This window comes from Gekko japonicus, unplaced genomic scaffold, assembly GCF_001447785.1.
Source record: "Gekko japonicus isolate JY-2015 unplaced genomic scaffold, Gekko_japonicus_V1.1 scaffold4251, whole genome shotgun sequence".
NCBI classification, from domain to species: domain Eukaryota; kingdom Metazoa; phylum Chordata; class Lepidosauria; order Squamata; family Gekkonidae; genus Gekko; species Gekko japonicus.
In genome coordinates, this window is record NW_015173264.1 from 75,779 (window position 1) to 92,937 (window position 17,159).

The 17,159-nt window shown below is 42.1% G+C and overlaps 1 protein-coding gene across 1 annotated transcript in view; it reads right to left on the minus strand.

The window, feature by feature from the left end:
- Positions 1–13,636: 13,636 nt before the first annotated feature.
- Positions 13,637–17,159, minus strand: part of LOC107120171 (protein RIC-3-like) — a 6,949-nt gene continuing 3,426 nt past the window's right edge. The window contains exons 2-3 of the mRNA XM_015422819.1: positions 16,588–16,733; positions 13,637–14,133 (exon numbers count right to left, since the gene is read on the minus strand). Coding sequence (XP_015278305.1) covers positions 13,637–14,133; positions 16,588–16,733 — 643 coding nt within the window. The remainder of the gene's footprint in view (positions 14,134–16,587; positions 16,734–17,159) is intronic.

Here is a 17,159-nt window from a genome sequence, read left to right on the forward strand (position 1 = left end):
ATAGGGGAACTGATTTTAGAAATCTCCACCCTTGTCCCTCTATCCTTAATTGAAGTAGAGGAACAGGAATGGCACAGGCCATCTCTTCACTTGTCCCAGGAGCAAGAGAGACCCTTCTCCATCTTTCTCCTCCCCAGAAGATGCACAGCTGGCTTTGTAAAAGTAGGTTTTCAAGGGTGTTTTGTGCCATTAACTACATAAATAGTCTTGCCTAGTCTTTGCTTTTCAGGGTGGAGACCTGTGACTGGTTAGGAAGAGTTTGTGGCCCAGACAGATCCCCCTTGGATTCTTCTACTTTGCAGTTCCCACAGTCTGTTTTTCCCCATGACGTCTTCCTCTCTGCCTCTTTTGTTGTCCTCTTTGACAGCTCCTCCTTTCCATTACCCCTTCTTGCCTCATTAGTCTTTATTTTTTAAAGGCTCCTGCCATACGTGTTGAAGCCCAACATAGTTGTGATGACTGGCAGTGTCATGCCCTGTCTCACTTGCAAAATCAGCATACTGATCCCTGACCTGCTAAGCCGCTTGGCCAACAGACCGGCCATTGTGCTAAGCTGTGACCCAGCTTTGGGGTTTCTTCCTTGCCATCCACTGCTTTCAGTCGGTAAGTGGGCCTAGTACATATCCTATGTACTGCTTTTGTGGCTGGCCAGGTGTAAAATATTTGCCTGATCTTTCAGTGTTATCCTATGAAATGAATAGGCTTAGGTACATCCAGCTCTGCATGGGACTGCAGCCATAATATTTTCTGCTGCTGTGGCTATTAGTATCACTTCCAGAGAGAAGAGGAGATTGGATTTATACCCCACCCTTCACTACCCAAAGGTGTCTCAGAGTGGCTTACAAACTCCTTTCCCTTCCCCTCCCCACAACAGATACCCTGTGAGGTGGGTGGGGCTGAGAGAACTCTGACACAAACTGCTCTTTTTCAAGGACAGCTGTGCCAGAATTATGACTTGCCCAAGGTCATCCAGCCAGATGCAAGTGGCGGAGTGGGGAATCAAACCCGGTTCTCCCAGATTAGAATCCGCGCACTTAACCACTACACCAGACTGGCTAGTAAGCAAAGACTGTTTGGAAGTTATCCCAAGAAAAATTACCTCCTGCACAGGTGGCATGAAGGGTAGGAATCATAGAAGTACAACCTTAAATGTTTCGTTTTCATCTGCCACCAGATGCCACAAATATGATTGCTAGTTTCCCATTAGGGAGCATAATTTTACACGTGCCAAGAGCCACCAGTCTTCTTCAGAGCCTGGCTAAGCAAGAAGGCATCTTGCTGCATTCTAAGCCTTTCTGGGGCTCAGTGCAAAGGGAAGGATTGCTTACTCACCCCTGTCCGACTTGAGGAGGATAAGGGAGGAGGGTTGCCCCCTGCAGCTTTTTTTTTTTTTTTTTTTGGCTGAAACGCCATGTGACATTTGGGAAAGGACATTTGGGAAGACATGGAGCTGATGATGAACCCAAATTTTGGCTAGCAACTAAGACCAGGCAAAATTCTTGGATCCTTGTCTCCAACCTCCACTTTCTTCCTAGCATCTCCCCAGTGCAGAGCTAAGATCTGAGAAGATAATTTCTCCTTGGAAAGTAACCAAACTGAAAGAAGTTGGCAAAGCAAACAGTCCTTCTTTCACATTGTTTACTTTTTTTTAAAAAAATGTCAGTTTCATCATTTCCTGTAAATATTTAACAGCTGAACTCGTACTCTCTCACCGCTTAGGGCATTGATTATCAGTGAGTTTGTGATCAGCCTACAAACACTGCTGCAGGTTTCAGAATCAAGGATTTATATTCCAGATTACTGAATATAACCCTTTCAGTGAATGGGAAAAACTATGAGCTAAAAAAAACAACAAGTTATATACATAGCCCTATCTTGCATTTTCTAACAACTGGATTATCATTGGTTCCATGCCTTTTCTCCCCAAAATATGATTCAGGCGCCGTACTGGCATGGTAGCATCACTGTGTTCAGTTATCTTAAAGAATCTGACCTATCACATACAAAGTGGTCTTTGGACTATACAAAGTACACCTACTGTTTGCAGGATGAAACTCAAAATATCTGCAATATTTTACTGTCTCTGCAAAAATGTGCTTTGTTTTTAACTCCAGCTTACTTTAAACTGTAGATAACAGAAGAAAGCAGATGCTAGTTGAATGAAGTTTGCTAGCAGCCCTTCCTCCCATGGCTAACATTTTCTAATTCATCACTGTGCCTTTCTTAAAAACAACCAACAAACCAATGACAATTCAAGTAGAATTTGACAATGTTCCTGTCTCAATCTGTTGTAAATTAAGTTTGGGTAAAAAAAGGGATGGGGGAGTAGCTAGAAATAATTAGGACTGAACAAATTTTTAAGCAGTCGTATTTTTGCATAATGCTTAGAATGTTATGTCCATTTGCACAAGACTGTCTTGTCCTGTTTGAGCAGCTAGGCGTTCTTTTGTTTGTTTCAAAGTATATGGAGTTTTAGATAAATCTGGAGAAATGTGCTTTTATGAAGTCAATTTTTAAAGAAACACTTTGGTATTCTAAAGCAAATGTATTTATTTATCAGTATGTGTAATAATAACTAATTTGGTATTTTCACATAATTACATTGTGTATGTCGTAGAGATTACAGTACATGTCAATACAGAAAATCTGTGTAGAAAAACAATTAAACTTGAATTTGTTTCAAAGAGCTGTGCATTTTCCCTATTACTATTCACTTATTGTGTACCCTAAAATAATGCACTTTGCGAACAATGGTCACATCCATGCTAGCTGTTTATTCTGGAATAGCTAATCTTTTTTTTTTTTTAACAGAAGGTCATAGTGGCAATGTCCTCTACTGACTGATTCCTGCCTTTTTCTCGGTTTCTGTTTTTGGTGATGATTTTCTTTTGCTGGGAAGTGGAATCACAGTACCACTAGTCCATATGTGGATTTACAAAGCCCTACTCTGGCTTACCTGGGTTTTCTGCCCCTTTATGCTTTCTTTGTTTCCCTATGCTGCCTGTTGTTTTAAAGCAGCTTTCACTTCTCAGCTGATTTACTTCTTTCCTGCTCACCCACAATGTATTTCTGAAAGGATTCTTAATCAGTTCTTGTTCCTTTGGGGGTGGATGCTTCAATTGCTGCTTTTCTTTTTGCAACATAAGCAACATTTCATTATTTCTTTTTTATTATATTATAAAATTGCAGTCACGAGAAGTAAAAGAAATGGTTCATTAATTACTTTGGCTGCAAGGGGGAAAGCAATAATTAACATACGGAGAGGCAAAAGTGTGTACAGCTTTGCTATGAAGCAAAACAGGAAAATAATAAAACACAAAGGGACAATTATAGGAAGTGGGACCTTTGCTATACAGAATTTGCTTCTTTTTCCTGGGTATAGGCTTTGCCAGAATAGAGAGTTGATTGTAGTTCATTGCAGAAAAGGTGAAGCAACAAAAGGTTACAGGGTTGGTTACTACCAGCTTTCCTACTGTCACAAGACTGTATTTCATCCCAGCCTTCTATTATGCCACAAACAACACACATTTATGTACAAATAAAACATATATACAAGATTTTACTCACATAAAATAAATATTGCAATAATAAATATTCAGATAAAATACTTAATATTTACTTTTGTCCTTTACCTAATTTCAAAGCAGGATGCTGCAAGTTCCAGAATGGACCATAAAGTAGTGCTGAACCAATGAACTTTTCACAAAGGCAGGTTTTGCTGAAAGCCAGAAAACTGAGAGTAACCCAAAGTCACATATTCGTGGAATAGAAACTGATAAAATGGAAAAGTTCTGGTTGATCAATCTTAACTAATGCATCAACGCCTTGCATGCAAGTTTTAGAATTCCCACAAGACAGATATCATAGGCGCAGAAGCTATGGATATTACCTTAACACACATACAGTGCCACCATTTCCTTTCTTGCTTGTAGCATATTCTTACCAGGTAGAACAAAAACGATTACATTTTGAGGAAACATTCATCCCTGCGTTTCTGAGTGGAAAAATGGGAATTGTTGCAGTCAATCACCCAACCACGCTCCATTATTCCTACACTTCGGATTATCCTGAAAATACAGCCCAAGAACTGCCTCCCAAGATGTTCTCTGCGATCCACTGGAAAAGAAGAGGGGGGGCTTACATCTGTATGATGTATTAATTGGTGATATGGTCATCATATTGCATAGTAAAGGACTGAAGATCATCGAGCACTTTAATTGTACTGGGATTGGTTTTAAATTGTATAGCATGTCTTTTAAATATAGGAACAGTATGTTTTATTGTTGCAAGATTTCTTGCCTTGTAAGCCGCCCTGAGCCCTACGGGGGAGGGCGGGGTATAAATCTGATTAATTAATAAATAAATAAATAAATAACAAAAGAGAAAGTAGTCTTTATCACTGCAGATGTGTCCCTTTTCAAACAGGATTTTTACAGGGGAAAGAACATCAGATCAACTTGCAACTATTTCAACTTACCTAACTAATTATACAGGACTGAATCGAACCAACTGCAAATAAGAGTTCTTACCACAGCCCCTTCCAAAGCAGGTGGTGTGTGGCACTGCAGCAACAGAAACGGACGCTCCCCTCTGTTGCAAAAGCAGCTCCACGGAAGGAGCAAAGAACTGTACACGCATGTGTGAAAGAGTGGGGTTTCTGGTAATCCCACTTTTTGCACTGCAACCCTGCCACCAGCACAGCATCCACCACTATTAATTTATTTATTGTATGGCAGATGTGGCGTGGCGTGATGTGGTCCATGGGGTCACAAAGGGTCGGACTCGACGGTGCGACTGAACAACAACGACAATGGCAGAGTTGCACAAAGGAAGCATATAATGATATAAAATATATAACCAAGTAGATACAACAGGTATGCAGACCAATTGTGCAATCTCCCTAAATACTCGTTGTTGTATTCAGTTGGACATGAAGTTTGTGGACATAGGGGCTGTTGAGCCACACTGAAGCACCATATTCCGCAGTACTATACACCAACTCCAAAGCTGAGCATCTAAGTGTTGTAGCAGATGCACCCCAAGTTGTACCACACAATTTTTGAAGAATGTTGTTTTGTGTGCATATTCTTACTGCTACATGGTAAGATGGTGTTTATAGATTAAGATCCTGTTCAGGGTAATGCCAAGGTACTTAGGTATACGGTTGTGTGTAAGTCAGGTGCCATTAAGGTAGACATTCAGTTCATGGCTGGCAAGATTGTTATTGAAATGGAAATAGGAGCATTCCATTTTTACTGGACTTGGGATAAGCTGCCATTTATGGTACTTGTCAGCCAAAATGTTGAGGTCCCTAGTGAGTATTTCCTCAGTCCTTTCAATTGATTTGTGCCTTACTGCAATCGCCATGTCATCAGCATAAGCAAACTTCCTGGATATTGTCTCAGGAACATCAGAACTGGAGTAAGGACCAAGCCCTGGGATAGACCATTATTTAATTTTTCCTGCTTGCTGATTGACTGACCCATAATTACTTGGAAAGGTCTATCACTCAGCATGTTATATTGGAGTCAAAATAGTGTTCTGCAAGGGAAAACTTGTAAAAACCATTCCTCCATGACAGGGTCTACTTCTTGCTCTATAGGGAAATGTTCATTAATTCTGTTACTGATTCTGTTCAGGATTAACCTCTTGAGAAGTTTGTAACAGGAGCTCAGATGGGAAATAGGTCTATAACTTTCTGTCAGATGTTTTCATTTTCCAGGTTTCAGAATAACAACTATCTTTGCCTTCTTGGATTCCCCTGAGAGTCTTCCTGTTCTCATGATGTCAATGAGTCAGCTGGGCTGAGGCAAGGAGTGGAGAGCACATGATGAGCTGTTGTTAGAAGGTAAGGGATTTTGTCTTTCTCCCCTTGCCTTCCTAGCTGCTGTGTTGGAAGCTGAGAGCCTGATAGAGAGTGGTTCTGTTTAAGTCTGTTTGGGGCTGTTTGTGTTTTGAGGGTTGTGAGGGGTTGAATGAGTTGCTGTGGAGTGCTGTTAATTGCAAGCCCCTCCCCCTACTGTGCTGGGCTCTGTTGTGCTTGGCAGGAAGGGACCTTTCGAAACAAAAGGCTGCTCCTTACCAGAGGCAGAGCTGAGTCAGCTGGGCTGAGGCAAGGAGTGGAGAGCACATGGTGAGCTGCTGCTAGAAAGTAAGGGATTTTGTTTTTCTCCCTTTGCCTTCCTAACTTGCCCTGTGGGTCTTGCTTGGAGGCCTTGTAAGAACCTGAGTAGAGGGTTGCTGCTGAGTTCTGGAGAGAGAACTGCTGGCAAGGTAGCCATTTGGTCAGTCTCAAAATTTTCAGGGTACATCATCACAACAAGAGTTTACGTTGGTCTTTAAGAGAAGTTCCTGGAGGCTGTAGAAGGCTGTAGAAGATAGCATTGCTCCTAGGGAGATGAATAACGAAGGATCTATTCCAGTGACCTGCCAAGGTTGCGCCATGATCATTTTTCTGCCATGGAGGGAGAAAGGTTTTTGGGTGTGATGGAAGAGAGGCTCCTGAGAGAATGGCAAGAGCTAGCAAATCCTAAGCAAGAGGGAGGAAGTAACAAGGAACTGATGGGGAAAAAGGGAAAAATTTCTACGCAGATGACCCTGACACAGGACGTACTCTCCTGAAGACTTTGCACCTCCCATTACCAGCAGACCCCAGCAAGGCATTGCAGAAGAGGAAATATGACCAGCCACCTGTACCGTCCAAGAATAGTAAAATACCGATACATATTGTCTAGCCTCTCAACTGCATTTCTTTTCTGGTTTTTTTTTATATAGATGCCTTTGCTATTTGTCACAACCATTGTTTATTCTTGTGGGTTAGAGTGTCATGACAACCACTACGTCTTAATACTTACATCAGGGTTGGTTTTTTTTGGGGGGGGGGAGCTTTGCTCTACTTAGCCTCTTGTGTTACACCCAATCCTCTGCCAAAGAGGTTTTTCTTTTGCTTCTAATGGGGTTAAGTTTCATTTCCCCCCAGATTGTAGAGGGTTGTTGCTCTGTGCACATTGGTTTTTTAACTTTTCTATGTAATCTCCCATTTTACTAAGGCTGTGTTACATTTGGAATTGGGAGTCTGCTGGTATGCTGATTTTTTGCATAGTAGCACACAGTTCTGTATCTTTTCCCCCCTTTTAATTTCTATTTTTCCCTCCTAAAATTTATAGCATAACATGGACAGACTAGTTACACATTCTAGCTTAGCTCAACTCTATCTGGATGGTGTTCTTCATTGATTTATTTTTTATATCTGCTGGATTTCTAGCACTGCCGCTTCTTGCTACTGAACATTAGAATGCTTAAAGTGTATTTGCAACCCCAGAGGTGGATCATCCTATGGATAAATTTAATACTTACAGGGGAAGTGTAATTGCACATTCTCATAGGTCCATTAACAAAATCAATTATCTACGTTTATTCTGATTGCTATTCAAGAATTAACTACAGGAACTTCATAGCTCATTCTATCAGCACGCTGCATGAAATTGGTTGTTGCTTGGAACTGTCAACTGTTGTTATCTTTCTTGACTGTTGATATTCTCTTTGATTCTTTCTAATTAATTGTTATTGCTTGGATCAATTAATTGTCTTAATATTAATTCTAGTTGACTATCTTGTTTTTTAGAGATTACCTGTTTTTTAATCTAATTAATTGTATTTTTGTATTAATAGCTAGGTTCCTCTGAAAGTGCAATACTATGCAAGAGGACAAAATTTGCGGAATATATTCAGGCTCCAATATCTTTTAACATTCTATCACACTGCCAACACTAGCTTGAGTTCAGATTTTTCCCATTTTAGATCTTTATTACTTTTTTTTTACTTCCAATCTTATAAGGTTCTCACCTGACAAGCCAGTCTCTGGTTCCACTCTAGTTGCATTTGTTTAGAAGACCACTGAATTACAAGCTTAGCTCACAGGCTCTTGCCTCTCAGTCTAATATGCTGGACAAGCTGAATGTCACTTCTCTTAATGTGAGAGGACTTAACAACTTCATCAAAAGAAAACACATCCTCATGAACTTATCCAAATTGAAGGCAGATATAGTCTTTCTTCAAGAAACCCATATTCGTCCCTCCTCCGGGTCACTTTTGAAGTCCAGCTGGATTCATTGTCAATACCATGCTCCTGGCTCCTCTAAAGCTAGAGGGGTCTCTATTTTGCTTTCAAAAATGGCATCAAAAATTGATCCCAAAGGTAGATACATATTTGTGAAAACCTTACTAGGAGGGAAGCTGATCACCTTAGTATCACTCTATGCCCCAAACGACAATCAATTGAAGTTCTTAGAAGAGACACTAACAAAACTGAGATCCTTTCAAGAGGAGGAAGTGATCTTCGGAGGTGATCTTAATTACATCATGAATCACAATTTGGACTGCTCTACCCCAGTCAAGAAAAAGACCAAAGGGAGGCTGCTTGACACATGGCTAGTCCAACTCATAGAAGACTTTTGTTTAGTGATGTCTGGCATCATATGCACGTCTTGGAGAAAGACTATACTTACTGTTCTTCGTGGCATAATATGTATACCAGGATTGATTACATTCTGGTTTCTGATACCTTATGGAACAAGACAATAGCAGCTGAAATTGGCAGCCCATATGGTCGGATCATTCCTGGGTCTCTTCCTCTTTCTCATTAAACACATCCACTAACAATTCCACACAGTGGTCTCTGAACAAATACCTCCTCTATTCAGAAAAACATGCCAAAGAGATAGAACTTAACATCAAACAATATTTACAGGACAATGGTGTGGGAGAAACTACATCGACCATAACATGGGACACTCTTAAGGCGGTGCTTAGAGGGCAACTAATTTTGATGTCTTCTCACCTGAAGAAACAATGACAAGCCACAAGGCAAGACAACATGGATAGAATTCTACACTTGGACAAACTACACAAAGAAGGAGGAAGCTCAAAAGTATACCGAGCGTTGTTGGCTGAGCGCAAGCTGTTGGAGACTTTGGAATGTACCCATGCACAGGAAGACTTTCTATATTTGAAACAAAAACAATGGATAAAATCACCAAAATCTGTGGCTCCCCTCATGGAGGGTGAAAGAAAAGTGATCTGTTAAAATGGTAACATCACTGCTTAATACCAAAGGGAACCAGGTCACCAAGCCAACAGATATTGCTATGGTTTTTGCAGAATACTATAGAGCCCTATACTCATCCAAAAAGCAGACTTGGGTATCAACCTCAGAATGTCTTCAGTTCCATGCTAACATTGGAATCCTGGAAGATGCACACAGGGCAGCCTTGGACAGACCAATTGAACCACAAGAAATTCTTGATACTATTAGGGAACTGAAAATCAATAAATCACTTGGACCTGACGGCTATCCACCGGAGTTTTACAAGAAATTTGCTCATATACAGACTCCTCCTCTCCAAGTGGCTTGTAATACTCTTCTTGATTCTGGCGATCTCCCTTCGTCACGGGAGACTGCGACTATAGTTGTCATTCCCAAGCAAGGTAAAGACCTTTCTTCTCCGGCCTCTTTTCACCCCATTTCACTTCTGAACTATGCCTATAAAATTTTAACATCCATCATGACCAGAAGACTTAATGCATTTATAACAGACTATATACATCCGGATCAAGTAGGTTTTCTACCTGGACGAAATCTGTCAGACAACACCCTCAAGACCTTGAATGTCATTGCTTCCTGTGGAAAATCTAGGTTAGCTACGCTACTGCTTTCTCTTGATATCCAGAAGGCATTTGATTCACTTGAAGTACCTTATCTGCAATCTCTACTTCAGCGTATGGGTTTTGGCAAGAAGTTTCTCCTTTTGATAACTTCCATATATTCAAATCCAATGGTCAAAGTACGGGTAAATGGAACATTCTCAGACTCCATACCAATATGAAGAGGCACAAGGCAAGGCTGTCCATTCTCACCCCCTTTTTTTTGCGATAGCACTCAAACCTTTAGCCTTTCAGATATGACTGAGCCCCCATTTACAAAGTCACACTAAGCAAACATGAATTCAAGATGAGCATGTTCGCCAACGATATGCTTTAGAACATCACAGATCCAGAAGAGTCTCTTCCTCATCTCCAAGAGACACTGAACGCCTTTTGGGAAGATTTCTGGTTTGCAGATGAATCCAACTAAATCCTCGACTTTGCCGATCAACTTACTGCAAGATCTGAAATCTAAGCTCATCAAGAACTTCCCATACCAGTGGTCTGAAACCTCACTTCTGTACCTTGGAATACACATACCATCAAACTTGCAGGACTTACTGAAACTCAATCATTACCAAAAATTTCAGGAAATAGAAAAAGGACATACTGAAATGGAACAAGATGTCCTTGTTGTGATATGATAGATTCCACCTAATCAAGTCATTCATTTTTCCTAAGTTGCTATTTCTATTTTGCACCATTCCCATAAGACTACTACAGGAAACACTTTGTCTTTGGCAATCCAAGCTTAATAAATTCCTGTGGCAGAGCAGACAACCCAGAATCAGCTTTACCACACTATGGAAAAGCAATAAGCAGGGTGGTTTAAACTACACAGATATCATTGCATATCATAATGCCTCTCTTCTGGCGACAATAGTCAAATTGTTAAGAGGATATAGCTAGGCAGCATGGATAAAAAACACTTCTCCTTCAGTCAGTCACCATGGCCATGTTGGAGATGATCTGGAATAAGTCTTCTGCCCACCCAATGATGGCTAACAAACAGATGTTCCTTTCTGATATAGTTAAAACGCGGGATGCCTTCTGTCACAAATTAGTACTGCCATTCTCTTGCTTCTCTACTTTTCTACAATAGGATTGGTTTCCTCTAGGGGCAGAATTGGGTCCAACGAATATCTGGCAGCAGGCTAATACCATACGTCTGGTGGATATTGCCTCCAAAACAGACATACTGTCAAAGGTGGCTCTTGAACAGAAAACAGACCAGTCGATCCCGTGGCACTTTTATCTACGGTTAAACCATATGGCTTCACATCAACAACTTTGTGCAATTCTGGCTGCCCCTAAAACTAAATTTGAGGGTCTAATAGAAGACTCCAATACTAGGGGAAAAGGCTTAATCACCAAGATCTATGATACTTTTACAAGATCAATGGTCTGATATATGGTCTGCCTCTCTTACTAACACAACAGCTGTGACAACCAAACTGCAAAATTTCAAGATTGTGATGAGATGGTGCTGGAGAGGTTGTGGGGAGGTGAGATTCTACATCCACTGCTGGTGGGACTGTGACATCATAAAAACTTTTTGGAGAGATGTAGCTACTCAAATTTACCTAATATCGGGGCATGCGGTTCCAATGAAGATGGAAGTTATATTTCTGAACCTTTGGCACGACATTTCTATCCGCCCAATTAGACGGGATCTCATCAGAAGCTTGTTAACTGCGGCCAAGACAGTGATTGCATCAAGATGGGAATCACACCACCCTCCCTCGAGAACGCTTTGGCTCACGAAAGTGTGGGATCATTGTCTGAGGAAGAAAATAACAAACAATCTCTATCAATTGGCCATTTACCCAAGATCAACTAACTTAGTAGAAAAAATGGTATCCCTTTTCTGAGTACGCTACTTCAAATGACATTCTGCCTTAAAACAGATACTACAAAAATCAAGTACTAATCTGAACACTCTTATCTATTTTACAGATTTCATTATTTTCTACTGATCGCTTTATCCTTATGGAGCCACCTTTTGGAAATTGTTTGATTTATATTTGTACTTGCAAACTATATTATATATTCAGAATTAATATATTCAAAGTTCTGCATGCTTAACAGTTTGTTGGACAATGTACTTATCCACATCCTTACGGGGGGAAAATAAGTTTAGTTATATTTTTAAGTTATAATAGCTGTAATGGTAGCCATGTTACTTGTACCTTTACCAGTCGCATTTCCCTTCAAGTCCTCTGGGGTCACATTGTGCTATCGAAGCATCTTCCTGGTGTGACTTTCTGCAGATGCTTCTAACTGGTCTGCTCTGTCAAACAGCAACTACTGACTATTGTCAGCTCCTCTGTTCTCTGCCATAATCAATTAATTGTTGGAGAGGGCAGGGTGCGACATTTGAGTGTTCATATGCTAAAAGTAAATTTTGAAAGTGTTAGTTGCAAAGTTACAGAATTGTGTGGTACAAGCTGTGAATCATAATCACAATTCTGGGCCAGAAGCCCAGTGAGGAGGAGGAGGAGGAGGAGAAGAAGAGGAGGAAGAGGAGATTGGATTTATACCCTGCCCTTCACTACCCAAAGGAGGCTCAGAGCGGCTTACAAACTCCTTTCCCTTCCCCTCCCCTCCCCACAACAGACACCCTGTGAGGTAGGTGGGGCTGAGAGAGCTCTGACAGAAATGGCTCTTTCTCAAGGACAGCTGTGCCAGAACTATGGCTTGCCCAAGGTCATCCAGCAGTTGCAAGTGGAGGAGTGGGGGGAATCAAACCCGGCTCTCCCAGATTAGAGTCTGCACACTTAACCACTGCACCAAACGGGCTCACTCATCAGGTTTCATTCCCCTAAACGTGCATTCATAATCTACGAAAAGAAGTCCCCTGAGATATTTGTTAATTTCAGTGGATGAGAAAAGGAGATAGCAACTCATCTAATATATAGAGAAAAACTGTTTGCCTGTATGCCACGATGTACTGCATGAAAGTGAAGGACAGAGCAAGTGTTTTTATTTTCTCACAGAAGCTTTTGAGAGCCAGTGTGGTGTAAGGGGAAGAGTGTTAGGCTAGGCCTGGGGAATCTAGGTTCAAATCCCTACACTACCTTGAAGCTCAGTGGGTGACGTCTCTCTCAGCCCAATCAATCCCACAGGGCTGGCGCGAGGATAGGATGAAGAAAAGAGAACCTCATGCAACGCCCTGAGTTCCTCGGAGAAAGGGCTGGCAAAAACATAGCAGACAGTGTCTCTGTAAGGCATAGACATTCCAAGACATTGTGATGCTTGCAGACAAACATCAAAATAGTGTCCCTGTGGTGGTAAAATGTAATACACTGAATCATAGTACTTTGCCACCCTTTATGGAACCCCAAAAGCTACGGCCTGAACCGGGCTGCCTGACCTTGCCTAGCCATAAACCTATTAGCCAAGCAGCTAGAATCTAGTGAGAAAATTCCTACCTGACTACTTTTATCCCTATGTACAGTAATCGAGGATGCAGTGAAGTTACGCTTCAGCCCTAGCTATGCTAAGCCAACAGGAAGGATGTCTGAAAGCGACAGAGTAATGGTTGTGTAATGGTTGAAGGTCAAAGAAGACGGGGACGGCAAAGGATGAGAGGGTTAGACAGTGTCATCGATGCAACGAACATGAAGTTGAGCAAACTTCAGAGGACGGCGGGAGACCGGAAGGCCTGGCGTGATCTGGTCCATGGGGTCGCGAAGAGTCGGGCTCGACTGTGCGACTGAACAACAACAACAAAATGGTTGTGTTAATTCCTGCAGAGGCTATAAACAGCAAGGCAGTAGTACTGTTCTTGCCGGGCTAACTAGTAGGCAAGGAGCACCACCAATTGCAAGCAAGCAGCAGTTGCTACACCCAGCTGCAGCTGGAAAACAATGGAGAAGACAAGCCTTTTTTCCTGCAGGCAAAGATGAGAGTCCGCAGAAGCGACACACAAGCCTCACTTTCCCAGCGACTCAAGTCCCTTTGTGTTTCGCTTTCGCAGCATGCCGGTTTTGTCGGGATTTTCATAATGCTGGTATTTGGGCGCACTGTTTTCATGGTCAGACTCTGCTCGCAGCTCCTCTTTGGCCAGCTCTTCTGTTTCACTGCAGCTTTCAGGGTAGAATCCTTCATTCTCTGCTATAACAGCAGGGTCGTCGTCTTCATAATGACAACAGTGGCATTTTTCAAAGTTCTGGCCAGTCCGACTGTGGCCAGTGAATGTGGCCTGTTGGTCCTTCTCTTGTCTTGACATAAATTCATTATTCACTGTGGCAAGAGCAGACAAAAGGGTTGCACTACATGCACACTCCTCGTCATCGACAAACTCCATTCTCTCCGCAATCTCTTCAGCAGAAGGTTGGCTTGGGTCAGGGTACTCCACAAGAACAGTGTCCTGTCTGCGCTTAAAGCTATCAGAATTATCATATACAGGATAGGTCTCTTCTGGATAACCTTGGGACATAAAATAAACATGTCTTACATGGAGCAACAACTCAAACATCAATAAAATTGCTGTATCTATTCAAAGAATATGAAAATCAGAACAACATCTGAATCCTGAACTCAAATAAAAGGTAAAGGTTCCCTTGCTCAAAAGCCAGTCGAGTCCGACTCTAGGGTTGCGGTGCTCATCTCCGTTTCAAAGCCGAAGACATTTCCGTGGTCATGTGGCCGGCATGACTAAACACCAAGGCACACAGAACACTGTTACCTTCCCACCGAAGTGGTACCTATTTATCTACTTGCAATTTCTTGCTTTCGAACTGCTAGGTTGGCAGGAGCTGGAACTAGAGACGGGAGCTCACTCCGTCATGCGGCACACTCGGGTCTCGGACTGTTGAACTACTGACCTTCCACAGCCTGCAGTTCAGCGTCTTAACCACTTGTGCCATTTATTTCAGTGCTATTTACTTTCAAGTAAATACATTTCAGAATTCAGCCAGAAGACATCATCTTGTGAGTAAAAGTTCACCAACAGTTCCTTGCATCATGGTTGGACCTTTTGCTTTGAGCTACAAATGTAGCTTTAGAATACGTTCTAATTCTTCTAAATCCACATGGGAATGGTGGAGAAATGTGTTATACTTAACAGACTGGGATGTAAACTGAGAACACGTGCTTCCTTTTTATTTTGATTCCCAGTTCTATTTTCTGCAGCTATAAGCACTGATGGTGGGGAAAGGTGGGGGTATACATGAAGAAAACAACTCAGTATATCTAATGCTCAATGTGGCCGAATATCTGGATACTTAAACCCAGAGACTGGAGGTATGAACAGACAAAACAGATCTTTCTACAAATATGAAAAATGCCCCAGGTTTGCAGAAAAATCTGAAAAGATATATGTATAAATGAAACAAATGCCCTCAGTGGCCATTGCTAGGCAACCACAATAGTATAGCAAGCATTCAAGACTGGGTTTCTGTTAGTAGAAGGCGAGGGAGGCTGTCCCTTTACAAGGCTGTTTTGGCCTTTGAGGAAGGACTGATTGGGGCCAGGCCCAGCATCAACAACTGGGTGACTTGCTACTACACATCTTGGATGACTCACCCAGGCCCAGCTGCTTGCTACTGTTTGCCACCCCACAAAACCCAGTGTGGTATAGTGGCTAGAGTTTCAGACTAGAACTTGGGAGACGCAAGGTTTAAATTCCTGCTCTACCATGGAAGCTCACTGGGTGAACTTGAACTGGTCACACACTATCAACCTAACTTACCTCACCGGATTCTTGTAAGGATAAAATGGAGGGGAGGAGAATGATATAAGATACTTTGGCACCCATTATGGAGAAAGGCGGTATACAGACGAAATAATAAATATAGCTGAAGAGGGAGGGGTTGATGGTGGGAAGGAGAAAAGGAAGCAGGAAAAGGTAAGGATATGGGGGTTGCCAGGAAGAGGGAAAGGAGAAATAGTGTGGGAATATAGACACAAGGGAAAATAAAGTACCCTCAGAAGTCCTTGTAGGTTCCTTACCATGCAACTGGACCTGGCCCAGTGGCCAGCACCACAGAAATGAGCCAGTTTTCCTGGTTGAGGCTGCCAGGGGGAGGGAAGGGGGGAAAGCTGAAGAAGAGGGGACAGAGAAAGGTAGGCTGGCTGGTGGATGAGTAGAAGGAATCCAGAAAAGGGAGATGCTATGGGGGCTGCTAGAGAAGGAAAGAGGAAACAGTGGGGAGACCGGGGGAAATGAGATGCCCTCTGCAAGTCCTTGTGGGGTCTCTACTCATAAATATTAACAAAGCCAACCAAAGTATACTTTAACTCAAAATCAAAAATTTTGCAATGGAGTTCAGTCATACTGCCAACCAGTATGGGACAATGTGTAATGCCCACACCCCTGAAGAACCACTACTTCACTTGGCCTGAAGATATATACTTGAGTGATGCAGCACCGGAAATGGTTGCCCTACAAATATATGTACATGGAAGAACCTGCCCTTAACCTGATTTACACTCCATGTGGTATTCTGGTGTCTCTCCCAGTTTTGAAAAATAGCCCAGCAAATCATAATAAGGTTGCCAACCTCTAGGTGGAACCTGGAGATCTCCCGCTATTATAATTGATCTCCAGGTGACCAAGATCAGTTCCCCTGGAGAAAATGGCTGCTTTGGAGAGTGGTCCCTATGAAATTCTACCCTGCTGAAGTTCACTCCCCTCTCCAAACCCCACCCTCCCCGGCCTCCATCCCCAAAATCTCCAGGTATTTCCCAATCCAGAGCTGTCAACCCTAAAGCATCAATGTGCTGCCACAGTCCACGAAGGAAGATCTTGAGACAACAATATGACTGAAATTGAAACTGAAATGACTTTAATTAAGTTAGTTGCTCAGGCTTCCTTGTGACATGCCGTCTAAAAAAAATAAATCACAATTCTTGTTTTAGAAAACTGAAAGTCTCCCTTACCTTCCCAGTCCTGCATATAAGGAGCCTCTTCAGCTTCTTTTTCTGGGGAGATACCATCTATGAGTTTGCCTTCTTTCATGACCTTAGTAATTTCCCGGAGTTGCTGAAGTAGTCTTTTCTCTTGGTCAGTAGTGACGTTTGGGGCCCTGCTATGAAACCGGCATCAAAAAGCACATGTCAAAACCTAGTGACGTTTGTCAGTAAACGGGTTTTAGAACAATGGTTCTGTCCTAGTGAATACAATGGTTCTGTCCTAGTGAATACAACCATACAAGCCTTTAGCTTAATGAGATATACAAACAGAAAGACTAGCCAATGCACTGACAATATGTGCTGTGCCCATCTTCTTGAGTGAGGGCTGGGAGGGGGACAGTTCAAAAGAAAAAAAGTGATTGACTATGTGGACCCACATATGGTTCTGTCCTAGTGAATACAATGGTTCTGTCCAAGTGAATACAACCATACAAGCCTTTGAGCTTAATGAGATATACAAACAGAAAGACTAGCCAATGCACTGACAATATGTGCTGTGCCCATCTTCTTGAGTGAGGGTTGGGAGGGGGACAGTTCAA